Source organism: Medicago sativa, chromosome 4 (genome assembly GCF_051527215.1).
Source record: "Medicago sativa cultivar Bolivia chromosome 4, Bolivia_mono, whole genome shotgun sequence".
Classification (NCBI taxonomy): Eukaryota; Viridiplantae; Streptophyta; class Magnoliopsida; order Fabales; family Fabaceae; genus Medicago; species Medicago sativa.
Window position 1 is genome coordinate 64,157,412 of NC_140752.1, and position 22,523 is coordinate 64,179,934.

A 22,523-nucleotide genomic window follows, 5' to 3' on the forward strand; every position below is an offset into this window, starting at 1 on the left:
ATAGGACGAAATAGGAGGATTAGTAAGCTCAGGGACGAAAATTGTAAGCTCAGGAACGAAAATTCAAATAACTTATAATTACAGGGACGAAAATCATATTTTACCCTTAAGCCTAATTAATAAACATGATTTAATGTCAGAATCACCTTTTTAAAACACTTATTATTAACAATATCTTCAGAATGCCACCTCATAAATAAAGGGCTTAATCATCTTCCCAGAAACTTCCTCCAAGTCACATAAATTTTCCCCTTTTCTCTGTTTTTCTGTAATCTCATTTATAAAATCAAAAGATAACACTTCTTCTCCAAGCTTCCACCGTTTACTCTTCTCATCACTTCCAACTTGCGTTGACCACAAAACTTTGTACACTTTCTTCTCTTTTTCTCCTTTCATTTTCATCTTCATTTTCATTCATTCATATTTCGTACATATCCACAAATATTCTAATTATCATCACTTTTTATTTTTTATTTTTTCTAGTCCCTTTATTAAAAAAAAAATCATTACCTTAATCGCTAGATCTATTCCAAAACCTTAATTTCTTGTTCAGATTCAAACCTTTGCAACAAACATGTTTTCTACAGAAACAGTCGTAGAAAATTTTCCAGGTTCTGTTAACGGATGCATGTTTGGAAACATACCCGTGTCTGTTTTTTCAAACCAAAACCCAGAAAACGCGTTTAAATTCGAAGATTCAAATTCAATATCACCTTCAAGTGATTCTGTTCCTTCTTCTGGAATAACCTCAAACGTTGAATCTTCTGAGAGTAGTAAATATTCAAACCCTATTCTTAGGTATATTAGTGATATTCTTATGGATGAAGAAGATTTGGAGACAAAACCTTGTATGTTGCAAGATTGTTTGAAGCTTCAAGCTGCTGAAAAATCGTTTTATGATGTTCTGGGATCCGGAACTGGAACTAGTTCTAGTTCTGAGAGTTATAGTAATTGTAGTTATAATACTGATAATTCCGTTGTTGATTGCGATTCTCCGGAAAATAATGCATACGAGGTGTTTGATAAAATTCCTCATGATCCGGTTAGAGATCAGCGAGGTTTTTTCAGTTTTCCGAGTGATGTTTGGAAGCTGAATGAAGAGGGTAGTTTTGTTTTGGGTTCTAGAGGATTAGGGGAGAAGAGAGGTTATCTGATGAATGATAATGGTATTGGTATTTCACATGAAGAAGATCTGAGAAGTAACAAGGTTTCAGCTGTTTACTATGATGATACAGAGTTATCAGAAATGTTTGATGATGTTCTTCTTTGTAAGGATGGTAAAAGTCCGTCGATTTTTTGTGATAATTCTGAGTCGTCGCAATCACAGATTTCTGGTTCAGGAAGATCTAATGGAAAGACATCGCGATCGAAGAAAGGTTCCAGTAAGGGGAAAAAACTAAGTACTACGGTAGATTTATGGACTTTGTTATCTCAATGTGCACAAGCTGTTGGTAGCTATGATCAAAGGAATGCAAATGATATACTGAAGCAGATTAGGCAGCATTCTTCGCCAAGTGGCGATGGACTTCAGCGTTTAGCTCATTACTTTGCTGATGGACTTGAGGCGCGATTATCTGCTGGTACACCGATGTATAAACTCCTTCAGTCGTCGTCTGCTGCAGATATGTTGAGAGCTCATAAAGTTTATATCACAGCTTCTCCATTTCAAAGGATGTCGAATTTCTTGGCCAACAGAACTATTCTGAAGCTGGTAGAAAATAAAAGCAGCCTCCACATTATTGACTTTGGTATTTTCTATGGCTTTCAGTGGCCTTGTCTCATCCAGCGTCTTTCAGAGAGATCCGGTGGGCCACCAAGGCTTCGTATTACAGGAATTGATCTTCCTCAGCCAGGATTTAGGCCTGCAGAAAGGGTTGAAGAGACAGGCCGGCGACTTGTGAAGTACTGCAAGAGGTTTGGAGTTCCATTTGAGTACAATTGCCTTGCTCAGAAATGGGACACTATAAGACTTGAGGATCTCAAGATTGATAGAGAAGAAGTAACAGTGGTTAACTGCTTACACAGATTGAAGAATGTTTCTGATGAAACGGTGACGGCGAATTGTCCTAGAGATGCTGTGTTGAGGTTGATCAGGAGGATTAATCCAAACATTTTCATACATGGTGTAGTGAATGGAACTTATAACGCACCCTTTTTTCTTACTAGGTTCAGGGAAGCACTATTCCATTTCTCATCATTGTTTGATATGCTTGAAGCTACGGTGCCGCGTGAAGATGATCAATATAGGCTGATGATTGAGAAAGGGTTATTCGGAAGGGATGCAGTAAATGTGATAGCTTGTGAAGGAGCAGAGAGGGTTGAAAGGCCAGAGACTTACAAGCAGTGGCAGGTTAGGAACAAGAGAGCAAGGTTCAAACAACTTCCATTGGCTCCAGAACTGGTGGAAAGAGTGAAAGAAATGGTGAAGAAGGAGTATCCGAAAGATTTTGTAGTTGATGAGGATGGGAAGTGGGTTCTGCAGGGTTGGAAAGGGCGTATTCTGCTAGCTGTTTCTTGCTGGGTTCCTGCTTAATCAAATTATATAGACTATAGTCATAGCACTCTTCTGTAGGGAATTTCTTTTCTTTACTAATTTGTGTGAGCTGGTAAACTGTAAAGTACTGAATAAGGGTATACTAATCTTGGATTTAAGCAGGTTTAAACCATCCTATTATACTTTAAAGTTGGGTTAAGATTGGATATATTCTTATTTATGTACTTTATATATAAGTTTATATCAGCTTATGCAGTTGCAATATTATCTTCTTTTCTTTCTTTATGCATTTAGGTTTTTATTTTAGATACTGGATTGATTTCCTGTAGCTAACTAGCTTGTATAACTAGGTCTTGTATATGCCTCGAACTTTTCTATTTTGATGTTATACTCTTCCTGAAGTGTTTGTCTTTTAGACTCTATTTAATTTGATGTTAGTTCTTTTTAAAAAAAGAGAAATGATATTTTGACAACCATTTTTTGACAACTTTTGGACAACTTTCTCTCTCATACTCACATGATGTTGTTATCCTCTCTCTTCCTTTTTCTCTCTCCATTGTTTTTGACCAATAAGAAGTGAGAAAAACAAGGTTGTCAACAAAGTTGTCATCAAATGGATGTCAAAATATCATTACTCTTAAAAAAAAATGAAGTTAGTTGAGTGGATTTAATAAAGGAAGCAAAAGTCTTCTAAGGTTTAATGTTGTTCAGATTTCATATTCTATTATTTAAGAGAAATTTCTTGGCAGTTAAGTATCAGGTGCATCTGGTCCTGGTTTTGTCTGGCTAAAACTAGAATGGTCAAATAATTCTACTTAATTCACTGATTGATTAACAATATGTAATTATATATAGGTGCACTTTCTCAGAGAAATGTATATAAACAAACTTGAGAAGTCAACACTTGCTATAGTATTATTCTTCAATACTTAGGCTCTGTGCCAGATTTTAAGCTTAAAAGGACTGTTATATGACATTTTTTCTCACAAGCTTATAGCTTATCCTAAAACTTATAGTTTAATGCTCTCCTAAGCTTATCTTAAAACTTATAGTTTAATGCTTTCCATTTTTTCTCTCAATTTTACTTGTCATCTTACTTGAAAAAATTAACTATTAAATAAACATATATTCATTTTTGTCATTTCATATTTATAATCTCGATAAAGTGTAACGTAGCCAAAAACTATAAATTCAATCAAGTAGTTTATCCAATATAAACTATAAACAAGGGGGAGTCTTTACTTAACAAGGACCACTCCCCGCTAAAGACCCCTCATTGGAGGAAGAAAAATTGAGTTCCTATTAAACAATGGACAATTATATTAGGACTCTCTCTCCTGGGCAACTAACGGGTCTCACGTTTAAAAGAAGTAATAAAATATGTACTAGTTGGTCTCCCTTGCAAAAGAAGTAGTAATTTAAGTACTTTAAATTGGAGTCCTTACTAGTGGGACCTATTTAAATTAGTGAGACATATTTAAGTACTTTTAATTGAAGTCCTTATCAGTGTATTGTCATTGGAGTCATTGAATCCTTAATATATACTTTCATTAAAAATTATAAATAAGTGACATGTACACGTGGAGTCCATTTAATGAGTCCCTATTAGTGTATTACCATTGTGGATGCTCTTATAAGCTAACTATAAGCTAGTTTATTAGCGATCTACAATTATTTTTTCAAAGAGAACCTTACTATCTCATTAAAGTGATCCACAGTTCATGGTAAACATCCATCCAAACAAAATCTTAGGCTTTGAATTTTTTTTTTTTGAATTTAACTTAACTTCAAAAAATAAGGATTAAAAATGTTGAGAATTGTTTTTAGGACATTAGTTAAATAATTAAAAGATGTTGGTTTGTATAAGAAAATGATCTACTCTCTCTAATCCTTTTTGTAAGAGAATAATGGGTTAACAAATATTGATATATTCAATCTATATTATAAACCAAATATATTAACTTTTATTAATTCATTTGTTTCTTATAAAAAGAATCGGATAAAATATTTACTATAAATATTTGTTTGTTTCTTATAAAAAGGACCGATTTATATCGGAGACCTTTTGGGATCAGATAAAAATAAAAGAGCAAAAGGTCAAAGATGAGAACAAACCTAACCTCTGTTATTTTAAAAGCATAACAACAAATTTTAAAAAATGTAGATTAGGTGACTAATGTACATGCTGATGATCTTGAACTGAAAAGCATGAATCAGACAAGCAACTTATTGTCAATTATTCTAACTGATTTGATTAACTTAATCCGGATGATCAAGATCACATTGAACATAACTCATTTTCTTTCGTAATTTATACATATATATATCTATGCCAATATCTTATACTAAATATAAAACTGATATGAGATTCTTTAAAAAATATATATGAGATTTTGGGCAGACTTTTTTATTATTTCAATTATGCATAGATTCCGTAAGCTTAGTTTAGCTAGTAAAGACAATGCATAATATATGCAAGGTCCGTGGTTCAATCTCCGGACACCATAAAAAAATTCAGTTTTAATTTTTTTTATATATTTATGTTATATTGTTGGTGTTACTGAAAAAGTTAAGAATTTATATTATATTTGTTATATTATCGGTATCATTGAAAAAAATATCTATAGTTTGTTGAATTTGTTACAATTCAAAAGTCACAAATATTTATTCTTTTTTTTTGACAAAACAAATATTTATACTTATAATTTTAGAGTTTAATTGTGGTGCGTCGACAATCCAAAACAACTTTGCACATACAACAAATCAAAACATTCAAAAGCGGCACATAAATAAAAAACATTTGTTGATGTGATAGTTCTAAATATTTTGATTGGTTGTGTGTGCCAAATTATTTTGGACTGTTGATCCACCACCATTAAACTCATAATTTTAATCAAAATTTCATATAAAATACGATTAATAGTCAATTTCAAATAAAATAACGAGTTTACATGAGTTAACGTAATAACAAATTTCATATAAAATACTATTCATAAAATACTGAACATAACTGAATTTGCAAGCGTTAACACAATAAAAAAGAAATAAAAGATTTTAGAATGACTTTTTCATTATTCCTATTTTACCCTTATTAACTAAACTCTTTTTTCGATTTCAAATTCAAATCTACACCATAATTAAATAGGTTTAACAACCAACTATCTATTTTGGATGAACTTTTTTACTTTATTTTTTTTTACAAATTCAAATAATTTTAAATAATATAGATTTTTTTTTTTGAAGAAGCAAAAATGGTACACACACACACACTATCAAAGACGCCTCTTTAGCACAAGACGTATTAAAGGGGTCGCTCAAAATACAAAGTGTCTGTCTGATAATAACAAAAACATAAATCAGACATTAGCCGATACCCAAACAAGACAACGGGTTCGACCGCCACTGCTGACAACGAGATACAAAAGTGGCATTCTTAGCCCTCAACCATAATATGAATAAATAATATAGATATTAAATTAATTAAAGTATATGGTGTGTGTGGAGAGAGACGCTCACTGGTGTCCTCGTGAGCTTAGCTCAGTTGGTTGGGACAATGCATAAAATATGCAAGGTTCGGGGTTCAAACCCCGACCATTACCAAAAAAAAAAAGAGACGCTCACTATATATATATATATATATATATATATATATATACACCAATATACCATATATAAAGAAAGATTGGGGTTAAATTTTTATCTTTCCAATTTTACCCTTTATTTAAAGTATTTTATTTACTATTTTATCCTTTTTATAATATTACTTAGCTTAAATTCCTTAAAAAATAATATTACTTAAATTATTAATTAAAAAAATTAAATTCCATTAAAATAGGAACCATTTGACTTTGACTACAATAGAAACAATATTATTATCTATAACAATGTTTAAATAAAAGAGGAGATTTTGGGTGAGATTATTTATTATTCCAATCATACCCGTAAATAAATTTAACTATAATAATGCTGTATTGTTTTGTTGATGTCAATGAAAAAAAATTAAATTTTATATTATATTTTTTTGAACAAAATTTTATATTATATTTATTATGTTGTTGGTGATTTAAGAAGATAAACGTGTTGTTAAAGTTTGAAATCACAAACATCTATGCATATAATTTTCACCTTCAAAAAAATCTACACATATAATTTTAATTACAATCTAACTAATTTCATAAAAATATTAACGCACGGAGTGCCCGTCTGAACATTAGTATACGTAAAAGGGATATACAATTTTGGACTAGGCTTTTCCTTTAATATTCTACCCCTTTATTTAAACTATTTTATCATTTATATTTAAATTATCAATAAAAAAATTAGGTAAATCCTATTAAGATAGCAACAATGCACAACAATATTAGACACTGTGAAAAACCTTATTTTGACCTTATATATATTTTTTTTTGGTGGCCGAGGTTTGAACCCCGGACCTTGCATATATTATGCACTGTCTATATCAACTGAACTAAGCTCACGATGACTTATTTTGACCTTATATAAAAATATTGTATTTTGGTTTTACATTTTTTTTAATAATTTTACCATTTATTTAATTATTTTGTTTTATCATTTTATCCATACTTGCCAATAGTGTCCTCCTTGACAAAATATGTGTTTCCTATTGTTGCATTTTATTTGGAAAAGCCATATTCTTTTTCCCAAAGATAGGAAAAAATAAAAACTTCTAAAATAACTGTATCAAGACACTTTTTTAAGGAAAGATAAAATCGGTTATAAATGAGTCTTAAGTGAGACTTAATCATACCACTGAATGTGGATCTCTAACTAGTTGGATTGGTGTGGATCTCTAACTAGTTGGATTGGTGTGGATCTCTAACTAGTTGGAATGTCTTGTGAGATAACTTTCCTTGTGTCCTATTAGTCATACTTATGTTGAAAAAAAAAAAAGAATCATGAGTCAAAAAAAAAAAAAAAGAATCATGAGTCAAGACTTTATCACAATTGAAACTGGATAAGTCATTAGGTTGAATGTGTTTTTGTGTCTCTCTAACTGAGAAGTCCTGTGACACATAACTTTCCTAAAGCGTAGAGTTTGGAGAATTTCAGACGTAAACACAAATCTTTCACACTAAATCTAACATAGGGGCATGCCTATCTCAATCCAACATATACGTCACTTAATTCGACGATTTGATGACCCTAAACACCATATTCCAATTATTGATATTTAACTATAATGGTGTCTTTAATACTCGCTTTGTTCTTAAATACTGCGGAGAACTCAATTCATAGGATAATGCATTACAATATGTATGGGTCAGAGTTTGACCTTTAGACATATTATATATACTGAAAGCTTCATTAACAACGACACATCCTTCCTCCATTTCATATTTTAATTGAAAATAAAATAGGCTGGACTGTTGGAGTTTAGAAACAAAGAAGATTGTATCATTCACAAATTATGTCCTACAATAATTTGAAAATTTGTTTTATTTTAATATAATGCTCAATTTAGAAAATAATAAAGATGTCAGTTGTTTTTCCAAACAAAATTTATTCTTTCTAAATAAAATTAGAAGAAACTAACAGATTAATTATATTTTATTACTTTAATGAAACGACTAATTAGGCATGGCAATAGAATCTTGATAGACAATTAACATTAAATTTTTATCTACATCTAGCATAATGCTGAAGCTCAGTACACAAAATATAAAAACGATGGTAACAAATTGATAAATTTAAAATAATTTAAGGTTAATAGAGCAAAAGAAGAAAAAAAATTGGATACAAAATACTCAGGGGTTGAAACATAGTTAGCCCTCTAGCATGACTTCTGCTAACAATCAAAGAACTCAACCTACTTTGCTTGACACTTCGCTGATCTAAGAGCATTCCAATCTATCACATCTCTTCTTGGTTTTTTGAAAGAGACCAAACAATGATTTAGAGATTGATTTTGACTAAAATTATAAGTACAAATATTTCCTTTTTAAAAAGTACAAATATTTGAGACTTTCAAATTGTAACAAAACCAATAAATGATGTTTATCTTTTTCAATCACAACAATAGTTTGCAATATAATTTAAATTTTTACCTTTTTTAATAACAATCAGGTTTATGTTTTTCAATCACAACAATAATTTACAATATAATCTAAATTCTTATCTTTTTTTTTAATAACATCAACAATATGACATTAATATAAAAAAATTATTTTAGAATATATTTGAAATAATTAAAATGTCAGCCCAAATCTTTATTGCGAAAAGACAGACATTCACGTGTCTGTCTTTCCGCTTTTTTTTATTTCCCCAACGCGTGTCGATTATCAACGATTTTTTTAAGGATTTTTTTATGGAATATTTTATAAAAAATTTGCGTGTAAATTACAAACGATATATTATATAAATTTTTTGATACTCCATCCGTTCCTTTTTAAGCGTCTTTTTAGAAAATTAACACCAAATTAGTGATGTGTATTTTTGCATATTTTCTTCCTATTATACACTCGTTTTATTACACCAATAAATTCTTATTTTTTTGCACACACTTTATCTTTTCAATAAAATTAATATGTTATCTTTCTCTCGTAACAAACAATGGTTGCTTATTATCTTTTTCTCTAATAAATTCCTATTTTTTGCTCTCTCTCTCTCTCTCTCTCTCTCTCTCTCTCATAACAAACAATTGTTAATTTTTTAAATATTGTGCACATTTTCAACTATTTCTCCCTCTTCACCTCTCATCAGCCATTCCAATGAATCTTCCACTTTTTATTCCTTTTGAACATTCATGGAGTTTTCTATTTTTCTTCTCTCAAATATGTTCTTTTACTTTGCACTTGAAATTTTTAACAATTGTTACTCATCTTATTTATATAATTTTAACTCTTCTTGGATCATTGTTTGTAACAAAATTTTGTTTAAATTTGAAGATAACAAGTAACAAACTCTTCCTTTCAAAAAAAAAAAAAGTAACAAACTCTTTTTAATAAAAAAAACAAACTTTAGTTTTCCAAATAGATATCATTAATCAGTTTTATTGAAAAAGATAAGAGTAAATGACAAAGGGTATAATTGATAAATTGTACCCTTAAAATACCAAAAAGATAGTTAAATATGAACGAAAAATTCCCCCTAAAAATACACTTAAAAGGAACGGAGGGAGTATATATTAAAATTATAAGTATAGTAGATATTCGTGACTTTTAAATGTAGCAAATTCAAAAAATTATATTTATCTTTTTTAATGACAGCAATAAATATAACAAATATAACAAAAATTATTATCTTTTATAATAACACAACATTATTGTGAAACTATTTATTTGCATTTGGACCTGACCAGGGTTGTTACCATCTTTGACCTTGAATTCATACCAGACAAATTTGGCCTGCTCCCTTACTAACCAGATTGAAGAACCTTTCTCATGAAACCGTGACGGTGAATTGTGCTAGAGATGCTGTGTTGAAGTAACAGTGGTTAACTGCTAAATTTTGTGTGAATTGGTAAACTGTAAAGTGCTGAGTAAGGGTATACTAATCTTGGATTTAAGTAGGTTTAAACCATCATATCATACTTTTAAGTTGAATTAAGATCGGATATGTTCTTATTTATGTACTTTATATACAAGTTTATATCAGTTTATGCATTTGCAATATTATCTTCTTTTCTTTCTTTATGTATTTGAGTTTTTGTTTTAGATACTGGATTGATATAACTAGGTCTTGTATATGCCTCAAACTTTTTTATTTTGATGTTATACTCTTCCATGGACGATGCCAGGAATTTAGTTTAGGGGAGACCGAGTTGAAAGTATAATTTAGTGAAGAAAAAATAAATTTCAAATGCACAATATATTTAAGATATTTAAAAAAAAAATATAAGATAGATTCAAAATTATTAGACATCTAGATTATAAGAAATTAAGGATATAAGAAAGTTGAATACCTTGAGGTTTGTCAGAGAATGACCAGACTAAGACGATCTTTGAATAGCATAGAATAAAAAAAATGAAGCAACGAAAATGCAAACGTAGGAGGATGCAATCGTGACCGGTGAATCGTTGGTAGTTGTTGAGGATGAATATACAAAATCGTAGGTAATGATTTGATATTTCTAACCAGAATTGCAAGGGGGAATCTTAAACTGGAATTCTAGTTAGGGATTTTGATTCTTCTATAAATTGCAGGAAAAAAAAAATCTAGTTTGTTAAGTGTTACAGATTTTAGTTAATACTACCTCTGTTCCTTTTTAATTGTTGTTTTGGAATATTAACACCAAAATAGCGAAACGTATTTTTGTATATTTTGTTTCTATTATACCCTCATTTTAATCCACCAATATATTCATATTTTTTTGCACACTTTCTATTTCCAATAAATTTAATAGGTTACTTTTCTCTCGTAACAAACATTTGTTAGTTATATTGGTAAAAAAAAAACATTTGTTGGTTACTATTTTTTTCTCCAACAAATTCCTATTTTTTTTCACACGCTCTCATGACAAACAATTGTCAATTTTCTAAATATTGCGCACATCTCTTTAATTAATTAAAGTCAATATAAAAATTATTCCAACTTCACCTTAATCAAAAGCTACGAAAAAATTAATTTTCACTTTTATTTTCTTTTTCTCTCAGATCTGTTTTTTTTACTTTGCACTTGAAATTTTTAATAATTACTACTCATCTTATTTATAGAATTTTAACTATTCATGGAACCATTATTATAGGTAACAAAATTTTGTTTAAATTTTAAGATAACAAGAAACAAACTTTGTTTAAAAAAACAAACATTAGTTTTCCAAATATACATCATTAATTAGTTTTATTGAAAAAGATAATAGTAATTGATAAATGGTATAATTGATAAATCATACTCTAAAATACCAAATCAACAGTTAAATAGGAATATGGCCTCTGCTGGTCCCCCTTCTAGCTCCATCCCACTCTTCGTATCCTGAAGTGTTTTGAACTCTATTTAATTTGAAGTTATTTTTTTTTAAATTAAGTTAGTTGATTGGATTTAATAAAGGAAACAAAGTCTTCTTAAGTTTAATGTTAGAAAATTGTTGTTCCCACATCAAAATTTTCCGATAAACACCACGAGTTTACCAATTTAACTTCATCAGTAGTTAACTACCGTTGGCTTCATCGGTAATTAATTGCTGTCGGTTTCAACGACAGTTAATTGGTACCATGAGAGCAATTGAGTTAGCTTCCCAAAATCATTGGATTTATCTGTGGCTTGAAATTGATTTTGCTCTAGTGGTCAAAGCCTTCAAAAACAATTGTATGATCCCTTGGAGGTTGAGAAATAGATGGAACAATTGCCTCCTCATCATTAACAGTATGCATTTTCAAGTTTCACATGTCTTTAGAGAGGGTAATAGCTGTGCTGATACAATTGCTAATTTTGGCTTAACTGTCAGTCATCTGACCATTTGGTTAGAGGTTCCTATTTGGCTTAGAATGTATTATGTGCAAAACAGGCTTGGGATGCCTTGTTTTAGGTTTGTGAACTTTCGAAGGGGTTTTGGTTTGGTTCCCCCGTTTCTTTTTTGTATGGTCCTCTTTCTCTTTGGTTAATATATTTTGGATAGCTAAAGCTCACTGCTAGGCTATCTTTGTTTCAAAAAAAAAAAAACGGCAGTTAACTATCGTTGCGATTAATTATGCAGACAACAAGTTCTGTTATGTGATTCCAAGCCAAAATTTCGACCTATTTATTACTGTAATTCAAAACGACAATTCCATAGACAGTACAATTCATACACAAATTTTATATATATATATATATATATATATATATATATATATATATATATATGTATGTATGTATGTATGTATGTATGTATGTATGTATGTATGTATGTATGTATGTATGTATGTGTACAATTGCATGGAAGCCTCAGAGTCACTTATTTGTTAGAGTAACTTATTTGTTAGAGTAAAGAAGCTTCATTCTTGAGGTGAGAGTTAGGGCGAGTCACCAGCACCTTATGTCAATAGCTTGCTCTTGTTTTTTTTTAAGAATCAGGTACCTATATTTGGGTGAGAGTTGGTGTGAATCACCAGCACTTTGTTTTGGCAGGAAACCCTATTTTTTTAAAAGTACTCAATCCTCACTTGAGGTGAGAGTGGATGTGAATCACCATCACCTTACTTGAAAAGATCGCCTCCTTTTATTTTTCTTTGTGCTCCGAGCCCCTTTTCTTTACATCTTATTGTATTTTTGTTTCTCACACTAACTTATGCTATTTTTTTGTGCATTTCAAACTTACATTTACTATCAAGGTTCTTATTGTTCCTTATGGTGCATATAAAATAAAATAAAAATTAGGCAAAATTATGTTTGTAGCTTAATTTCAAGAAACAGATTAGTCCTTTATATTTTTTTATTTCAATTTTGTCTTTTTGGTCCATTTTCATAAAATTTTTCAAGTTTCAGATCTAATATTCTTATGCAAACATAGATGAAGACCGTAGATTTGAAGATTGAAAGGTCATAAGAAAATAAAACCATGAATTTGACCAGGGCCGTTCTTTGGGGAGTGCAAATAGCTCAACCGAGTTGGGCCTCCCAAAGTGATGAGCCTCAAGAAAAAAAATTATTGCTCAATATCCCCACCTCCACTCAAAAAAGAAAAATAAACATGTTTCATGTTTCAATTTTTAAGTAAAAAAATCATGTTCTATGTTTCTATTTCTAAGTTAAAAAACACGTCTTTAGTAAAAATAATTGTTAATTTTGATTTCGGTGGCTAATAATCATTATACGAGTGTTATTTTCAATTTAAATAGAAGATTAATCTTTTAAAAAAATTGTTCGTTTTTTTATTAGGGTCTATTTTTACTATGAGAACCGAGCCTCCAATTTCATAGGAACGGCGCTGAATTTGAAGTTTGAAAATTCATATGCAAATGAACCAAGAGGATAAAATTGAAATGGAAAAAAGATAAAAGGACCAAATTGTTACCTAAAATTAAATTAAGGGACTAAAAATGTAATTTAGCCTAAAAATTAATAGAAACGCTACCATTGTGTTGATATGTTGAAAATAGTCATGAGCTTTCAAAACTATCTCATATCAATACATAAAAATTGTTTTCACAGATATATACACATAAAATCCGCAACGAGTGCAATGCAAATATTTAAAAGTGTTTTGCATATCAAATGATTTTTTTATTAGAAACACTACATTAATGTTGATATTTTAAAAATATTCATGAATTTCAAAATTTTATCATAACGTCTTTCTCATATCGGTACATAAATTTTCCCCCATAGATATAAACACATAAAATTCACAACAGGCGCGAAAGAAATATATCACGATGTTCTACATATAAAATAAAAAATATTTAATAAAAACACTATATTAATATTGATATTTTTAAAATAGTTATAAGCATTCAAAATGTTATCATATCGACTTTCACATATATAGACAAAAAAACATATATAGACCAATAAAATCTACAACGGGCAAAAAAAAAAAAAAAAACTCCTCTCTCTTTTGAGCTGTTGCCTAAAACCATAGTTTCTTCTCTTTCATCTACAAAGAGGTCAATTTTTGAGGCAAAATCACCTCTTTAAATAGTTTTTCTCCTTCCCTTTTATTTAAAGAAGTTATTTTCACATCTAGTTTGTTTTTTCTTTCATGATTTCGTCGTCTTTGTGCGGTGTTATTTGTCATTCCCATCTTGTTCAGATGTTTGTTCGGTTCATATTGTCAGATCAACTTTGATCCAATGCAGATTCAATCGATTACTTTGCAACGTTGTAGATCTAGAGACATGACTATTCCAGAGACTTGAATACAGTCATATTTGTAGATTTTTGTACTTTGTCGTTTTATGCTATTAACATGGAAGATGTGAGTTTGTTCGCAGATTCACCATTTTTTTAGCAAATTTTTATTGTATTGATGTATTCTCTCAATTTGAATGAATGAATATTGATTTATTTTTAGTCACACAAAAAAAAAAATCTACAACGAACGTGCAAATATTTAACAAAATTTTACATATATTTTTTTTAACAAAAACAATACATTAATACTGATAATTTTATTTTTAAAGATTTCACAAAAAAAAAAAAAAAACCATCCCTTAAAAAAACCTAAGTTATTGGAAATATTTTAAATTGGTTGTTAAATTAGAAAACCAAATCAGTAGTCAACCCAGGCCCGCAAATTTTGAACAAACCTAGTTTATCGAGACTTCCCACTCATATCAAAACCCTAAAAATATCAACAGCCGCAAACCCTTACTGCAACCCACCGCAATCGGTAACCCACTGGAAACATAGGAGGTCCGACCAAAGATCAACTCCCTCGTGGTAAGCTTTCAATATTTTACGAAAGGTATTAATTATTTTCGGAGAGAAGTCGAGATTAGTGACAGGTTAACCTCATGTTTAGTTTTATGAGAGTCTTACCTATGCTACTAATTTAAACATCACGTAGCGTTTTGATTTTTATTTTATGTTTTAGTACTAACTTCACGCCTTTGTTTATTTGTTTATTTTATTGTTGTGCAGATATATAATCGCTTATTAATATTATACAGTCTCAAAGGCTCATTCAATATGGTATGTTACATTTATTTTTTTATTTTTGAATTTCAATGCCCCTAGTTGTTTTATAAACAGAAAATTGAATATTGATCTCACCAGGTTTTAATGAAATTATGTGCATTATCTCTTGTTAAACTATTATGTAGTTGTTCTACCTAGAATTGCTCTATGTTGTTTATATGGTTATGATATTATGATTTGGTCGCGTTAACTTTTTTTTGTTGTTGTAGAATTCAGATGAGGATCAGAAGAATGAGGATTTGCACGAGGATCAGTTGAATGAGGACGAGGATATGTTAAGTGATGAGTCAGTTGAGGATGAATCGGATGAGGATGATGATCATTATCATTATGAGGATGAGGATGAGGATGAGGATGAGGATGATGATGATTATGATTATGAGGATGAGTTGATTGAAGCTTCAACTGAGGTTTCAACTGAGGGTGAGTGGAATCAGGATTTGCCTGAGGATCATCATGGGTGGAATGATGATATTGATGAGTATCAGTGGAATAGACGACACAATGAGATCTTTGAACATGTTTACAGTTGTTTCTCTGTCTCATCTCTGAATAGGGTATGTCACCTAATGCATATCTAACTTCTCTAACCCAATTTAATTCTTATGCACAAATTGTTTTACACCGACAATCAAAGAAAACAAACAAATTGCATTATTCTTACATCTTTGGCAAAACCCATTACAGTTACATACCAGACATTCATATTATTTTGATTTATAACTCTAATGTTTGAACATTCTTTATATGCACACAAATTGGTTAGACAACTTTTTTTCTATATACTCATAACTTATAATTTAGTCTTGGTATGTGACTCCCAATTATTATTATTTTTTTAAGAAGTTAAACTAGCCCACCTAAATTAACACCGACGAGAGTCGAGCATAAGACACTGAGAGGAGCACACACTGTAGGTCTGAAGCCAACAACACCAAACCAACCCAAATGGGTTTACGTGACTCCTAAACTATGAAGTACCGACACATATCTACACCAAATATGAGACTGATATTGACAGATAGATACTAATAAAATAATTTAAGAAAATGAAAGTGATTCAATGTAACAATATGCGTCAGTGTCGATCAGTCACAAACATAGTCCTACACTATACACATCTTCAATCTAATGTGTAGATGCTATTCCAAACCTCAAAATTCAACACTGATTCTTACTTCTGATTTTTCTTTTTTGCAGCCAATTCTGGAAAACGGTGATAAAAGTAAGTGCACTAACACCTTACATGGATGGTTACACTGTATTTTTATTGGTATCAAACATTGTGAAATTTTGATAGCTAATGCAAATTCTTTTTCCATTCAGTTATCATGCCCTCTTCAGCTCTAGATCGCCTTGGTAAGTTTATATTTGTCATTTAGGTTTCAATAATTTGATTATTTTTTCCTCCCATGCTAAATTAGTATTCTTGTTAAAATCTTTCAGCACGTTTGAACATAGAATATCCAATGTTATTTGAACTGAGAAATACTCCTGCTGAAAGAACTACTCACTGTGGAGTCCTAGAATTCACTGCTGACGAGGGGATTGTATTCTTACCAAATTGGGTATATCTGATTTCCTTTCTTTCTTTGTTCATATTTATTTCTCTTTAGTAAATGATTGACCATTTTTATTTATAAAATATTTTTGTAATCCTCAGATGATGGAAGATATGCTCCTACAGGAAGGAGACCTTGTCTCTCTGAAAAGCACAAGTCTTGTAAAAGGAAAGTTTGTGAAGTTCCAGCCTCACAGCAAAGATTTTTTGGATATCTCCAATCCAAAAGCCATGTACGAATAACTAAAATATCATATTTAGTGCTTACTTGAGTTGATTTATTTGAGTTTATCTAAATCTACTGTCATAAGTACTTGTGAAATTTAGTGTTTACTTGAGTTGATTTATTTGAGTTTATCTAAATCTACTACCATAAGTACTTGTGAAACTGTTTGAGAGAACTTATAAAAACATTTCAAAACATGCTCATAAGTTGTTTTCAACTTATTTCTTTAAGCTTTCTCCAAGATAGCTTATGAAAATAGCTTATTGCGTATATAAATATAATTTGAATTTAATTTACCTCTGGTATAGAAATAGTTGCTTATACATAAACACTTCAAAGATATGTGTATATGCTATAAGAGCTTAATTATTAGAGACTTCATTGAGGAACTCAATAGTTGCTTATTGCGGTGTATAATATCTTTCTTTTTCCCTGTATGATTTGCAGGTTAGAAACTTCATTGAGGAGTTACTCATGTTTAACCACCGGCCGCACTATAATGATTCCATATAACAATAAAAAATATTACATTGATGTGGTTGAAACGAAACCTTCTCCCGCAATCAGTATAATTGAAACAGACTGTGAAGTTGATTTTGCTCCACCTCTTGATTACAAAGAACCTGAGAAGCCTTTGCCATCTGATTTGTCTCATAAGAAACCTCTACAAGGTTGTGATTCTTTTATTATCTGTTGGAATATGCTTGAAGAATTTCACGTGTTTGTTTTCACGTGAATAGAATATTGACTATTTTGTTTGCATTTCAGTTGAAGAAGAACCACCAACTAAGGTTCCGAAACTAATTCCGTTTAGTGGTTCTGGAAGGCGTTTGGATGGTAAACCGTCGGCACAATCAATTGAACAAACTTCTACTCCAATTATAAAGCAACAACAAACTGAAAATCAAACCAACAGTTCCATTAGAACTCCTGGGAAGCTTGTTTTTGGGTCAAATGCCAATGCATCCAATGTTCAAACACAACCAAAGGTAAGTTTCATCTATAGTGAATTTTGTTTACTTTTTGGAGCAACTTGTATTACATTCAGCTTATGGTTTATGGACATGATCTAATGATTTGATTTTTTCTCTTCTCTGAAGAGTGCAAGTCAAGAGTCATCTAAGAAAACAGATACCCCACAGTTCCAAGCTTTCTCGGGAAAGAAGTATTCATTAAGATGATCTTTGTTAGGTTTTTTTTTTTCAATAATTTCTTTTAGTTTACATGGCTTAGAGCACAAGTATGTTACTCTTGTATATCCATGTTTTTCTTTTAAGTTGGTGATTATGACTATTGCTTTGGAAAGTTTATAAATATCCCATTTAACAAATATTCAATGAATTAACGACTTTTTTGTATTTAATTTGCCTTTATTTGAACCTCATCATTACATTGTCTACTAGTGAGTAAAATTAAATATTGTGCATACTCCACTTTGAATTATTAATAACCATATAGAAGAGATACACTAAATCACATTGTTTTCGAAATACTTAATATTTGCACTAAAAGAAGGAGCGAAAAATGAACAAAAGATTCACATTCAGATCTAACAAATTTTAAAGGGAAAACAAGGTGAACACACTTTGACTTCAACTGCTTTTCTGTGTTTCAATTGACACTTAGAGATATATAGATGCAAAGGAAAGTTAATCTGTCAGTGTAATACAAGATCAGGCAAAAGAAACCTCATTAAGAATGGCTTAAGGAATCAGATTGTATAAGACATACAGTTGTGTAAAAGACACCACTCACTGACATATCATAGTGGATAAACTTCTGAGCTACGCTTTCACTGTTGTTTCAATTGCAAAATAGACGATTTCATGCTTCTAATCGACTTCCCATAGCTTTGGAAAAGCCTCTCTGATATTATGGATACTCTCTAATGCATGATCCACTCTTGTAGTGCGCGCATGGATGTCCCCACATGCATCCATATGGCAATTAGAATTGACACATAAATTAACTTTGTAGAGTGCATGGTATGCTATTTTAATAGTAATGTGATGTGTGTATTTCAAAGTACTGCTATGTTACATGCAGATTGCAGAAAGAAAACAAAACGCACACACACATACTTGACAAATTGTATTTCATAATTGTTTTTGACCTTAATTACTTTCGAATCATAAGAAACGGATAAAAACTAGAAATGGAAAACTCTAGTATAGGATACTACAATTTTAATACTTAAATTGATGTGTTCAAACCAACTGCAAGTAATATTTGTTCATTCATCAGTAACCAATAGGGACCACTTACCGCAACTGTATGGAGGCCAAAACGTTTAGGTAAGTTGTGGATTCTGTCATCAAAGAACAAGAACAATGATAATATTGATAGTCTTCTCGTGCATAACCTGTTTGCTAATTGATAACTAAGGTTTAGCATCATGCCCTATCCTTTTGGAGTTTAAATTATAATAGATTAGTCATTAAATGTAAAAGATATAGAAGGAAGATCGCGAAGAAAAGTGTGTACTATAATTGGAAAGAGATAATCTATTAACAAGATCTTCAAGAGGTTAATCTATTAATAAGGGAAATATGTGTTCTTACTGTTCTTTGAGGGTCAATATCTGCCAATTTGAAAGCCTTATCAAATGCATCTTTAAAGGGTTTGCAGATAACTGATGTCTTTGGAAGCACCATATCAGAATCAGGCCGGCGTGTGTATACTACAAGAAATTTGTCATATAGCAACGACAAAAACCGTCGGTAAATGTCCAATAATTCTTTGTCATTAGGAGGGTTAATGTTGTATCTAAGCTCATAATTCTTTCAAAACAGTCCTCAAATCCAAGTCTTTTAAGCACTCTAACCGCATGTCTCGGGTCTGCAATGGTAAAAAGCTGCAAAAGGGAAACAAGTAAATAGGTATCACACATATGTAATATGAGTAATAAACTTTTTCCCAAATCCCAACTAGGTATTACGTTAAAGAAATAACAAAGAAAACTTACCACTTTCCAACAAGGAAAGCTTTGCTAAATGCCCTTGAGAACGGATCCGGTTTCAGTATATTATATGTTTAATTTTGCACTTTTTAAGTTTTGAAATTGTGCGATTTTGACTATTTTTCCCTTGAGCCACGTTACCACTTTGTGCACTTTTTGCCCTTTGCTTTCCTAAATATATCCCACCTTAAACTAGCCACGTTACCATCTTAATTTTTAGATGGTATAAGAGCAAGTTCGTCCTGCTCTGCTTCCGCTTCGTGAAGATTGAACAATCCTTTCGTTGTTCTTGTCCATCTTCTGATTTGTTATCGTTTCGATTTTGTTCATAATCTATTTTTCTGGATTGATTCATCACTGAATCTTTTCGTCTTTGTTATTCATACTATCTCTCTGAAAGTGTTTTGCATCATGGTGAAAAACAATAACGATGTGCAGAATCAAGATCACAGTCTTGATCCATATTTTGTTCATCCTTCAAAAAATTCTAATATCGTTAGTGCTATGCCACAATTGACTGGAGATAACTATCATTCGTGGTCCATGAAGATGCGAAGAGAGCTTGCAATGAAGAACAAGTTTAAGTTTGTAGATGGATCTATTCATGTTCACGATGAAGATGTCCATGATACCATCTTAAGTTTTAGATGGTATCAGAGCAAGTTCGTCCTGCTCTACTTCCGCTTCGTGAAGATTGAACAATCCTTTCGTTGTTCTTGTCCATCTTCTGATTCGTTATCATTTCAATTTTGTTCATAATCTATTTTTCTAGATTGATTCATCACTGAATCTTTTTGTCTTTGTTATTCATACTCTTTCTCTCTGAAAGTGTTTTGTATCATGGTGAAAAACAATAATGATGTGCAGAATCAAGATCACAGTCTTGATCCATATTTTGTTCATCCTTCAGAAAATTCTACTACCGTTAGTGCTATGCCACAATTGACTGGAGATAACTATCATTCGTGGTCCATGAAGATGCGAAGAGAGCTCGCAATGAAGAACAAGTTTAAGTTTGTAGATGAATCTATTCATGTTCATGATGAAGATGATTTGAATCGGATTGCATGGGAAAGGTGCAATAATCTTGTTCATACATGGATAATCAATTCTATTTCATCATCTATTGCTCAAAGTGTTGTGTTTATAGAAAATGTTGTTGATATGTGGAATGATCTTAGGATTGTTTTATGAGAGGAGATAGAACTAGAGTAGCACAATTGCAGCAAGAAATTGCTAATTTGGAGCAAGGAAATCACAAGATTACAGAGTATTTCATTGATTTAAGAGGATTATGGGAAGAATTAGATCAATATAGACCTATGCCACAATGTATATGTCTTATTCCAGTTTCAGAATAGGACATGCACATTGGTTAGAATAATCCAGTTTTTTTATTGGTTTGAATGAAGAATATCAAGGTGTGGCTTAATAGCACATCATCTTACGTTATTCTTAGCATGTTTTTCAGTAGGTTTTACATCCAAAATAAAGGAGTATTAGAGCAATTGCTTATGATTTCGGAACATTTGTAATGTTTTCTATATTTGAGTCATGTATTTGTATTCTTCCCGAAACATAACAATTTTAGGGTGTTTTGATGTAATTCACGAAGAAATCATGCAAATCGGCAAAGCAAGACTTGTGAAGACTTTGGGAAGATCAAGAATGACGATTCAAGAGGCCTCAAAAGATATTACAGAGAGAGGAATTCTGTTCCCAGGTCCCATGACATCTTATATGGAAGCAAACAACCAAAAGGACGAAGAAACTAAGATTCATGCACCGGACTGCACACTCAGGCGCCCCGAGCATGCCTCAGGCACCCTGATCATGTATTTTCTGCACACTCATGCTCCCCCAAGCATAGCTTTTGCGCCCTAAGCATTGCTGAAAACGGGCCAGAACTGATTTTTGCTACTTTTAAGTGGAAAAATCTTAGATTTTTAGTCCATCTTCAGGTGGTAACTCTCCCTATAAATACCAAGTCTTTCATTAATAATTTCTCATTCAAAATGAAGCGGTTCAAGAGTAAGATAAGCACTAGGAGCTTCAAGGGAGGAGTTTATCTCTCTTCACTCCAAATCTCTAGGGTATGTTTTATTTCTTTTGTAATTTGTCTTTAGTTGCCATGTGTAACTAAATCTTTTTAAGCTAGGGTTCTAAGAACCTCTATTCTATTTGTTGGATATTTATTTAATTTGAAGTCTTTATTTAGTTATTCCTCGATTGCTATTTAATTTTACTCTAGTGCGTAATATTTGTCTCCTCTGAAGCATAACCTTGATAACTAGGCACTTAGGGAGGTGACATGCCTAATATTGGGTTATACCTGTCTAATCATGAAGTAATTATTTAGTAACTAGGGAAACAAGCCATAAGAGCAGAACCCTGAGAGAAAGGTACTTAGGGAGGTAACATACCTAATATTGGTGCATACCTGCCAAAATCAGGAAGTAACTAGTTAGTAATTAAGGAAAATCATAATAGCTTTAATCACAAACATTTATACCTATAATTTTAATCAAAATTCTATCAGGAACACCCTACCATAATAGACCAAGAAGAAGACTAGACAAATCCTTCACAAGACACTATCGGTGGCAACACATAATGGGTTCATGATCCCACTCATAGAAGAAACAAGTGGGACCATAATGTTTTCCTAAAAACCACTTTCAAGAGGTGAATTTAACAATTTTCGACC

At 31.2% G+C, this 22,523-nt stretch overlaps 1 protein-coding gene and 2 pseudogenes across 3 annotated transcripts; 2 read left to right on the top strand and 1 right to left on the bottom strand.

Annotated features, from left to right (window-relative positions):
* Nucleotides 1-309: 309 nt before the first annotated feature.
* On the top strand, nucleotides 310-2,895 carry LOC146930677 (scarecrow-like protein 30 pseudogene; annotated as a pseudogene). The gene has a single exon (XR_015006444.1). The product of XR_015006444.1 is annotated as a scarecrow-like protein 30 pseudogene (transcript).
* An 11,531-nt stretch (nucleotides 2,896-14,426) lies between these two features.
* LOC146930678 (ubiquitin fusion degradation protein 1 B-like) lies at nucleotides 14,427-18,187 on the top strand. Of its 2 annotated transcripts, XM_085702143.1 has the most exons (10): nucleotides 14,427-14,812; nucleotides 15,014-15,064; nucleotides 15,280-15,627; nucleotides 16,271-16,295; nucleotides 16,397-16,429; nucleotides 16,517-16,638; nucleotides 16,734-16,864; nucleotides 17,305-17,528; nucleotides 17,626-17,846; nucleotides 17,958-18,187. In XM_085702143.1, the coding sequence occupies exons 2-10, from the start codon at nucleotides 15,062-15,064 to the stop codon at nucleotides 18,036-18,038; spliced, it is 1,188 nt and encodes a 395-aa protein (XP_085558269.1). In that variant the 5' UTR covers nucleotides 14,427-14,812; nucleotides 15,014-15,061; the 3' UTR covers nucleotides 18,039-18,187. The 2 variants fall into 2 exon arrangements, with proteins under 2 accessions (XP_085558269.1, XP_085558270.1); XM_085702144.1 differs by lacking the exons at nucleotides 14,427-14,812; nucleotides 15,014-15,064; nucleotides 15,280-15,627 and having other exon boundaries at nucleotides 15,761-16,295.
* A 454-nt stretch (nucleotides 18,188-18,641) lies between these two features.
* LOC146930679 (uncharacterized) lies at nucleotides 18,642-19,881 on the bottom strand (annotated as a pseudogene).
* Between the last annotated feature and the right edge of the window lie 2,642 nt (nucleotides 19,882-22,523).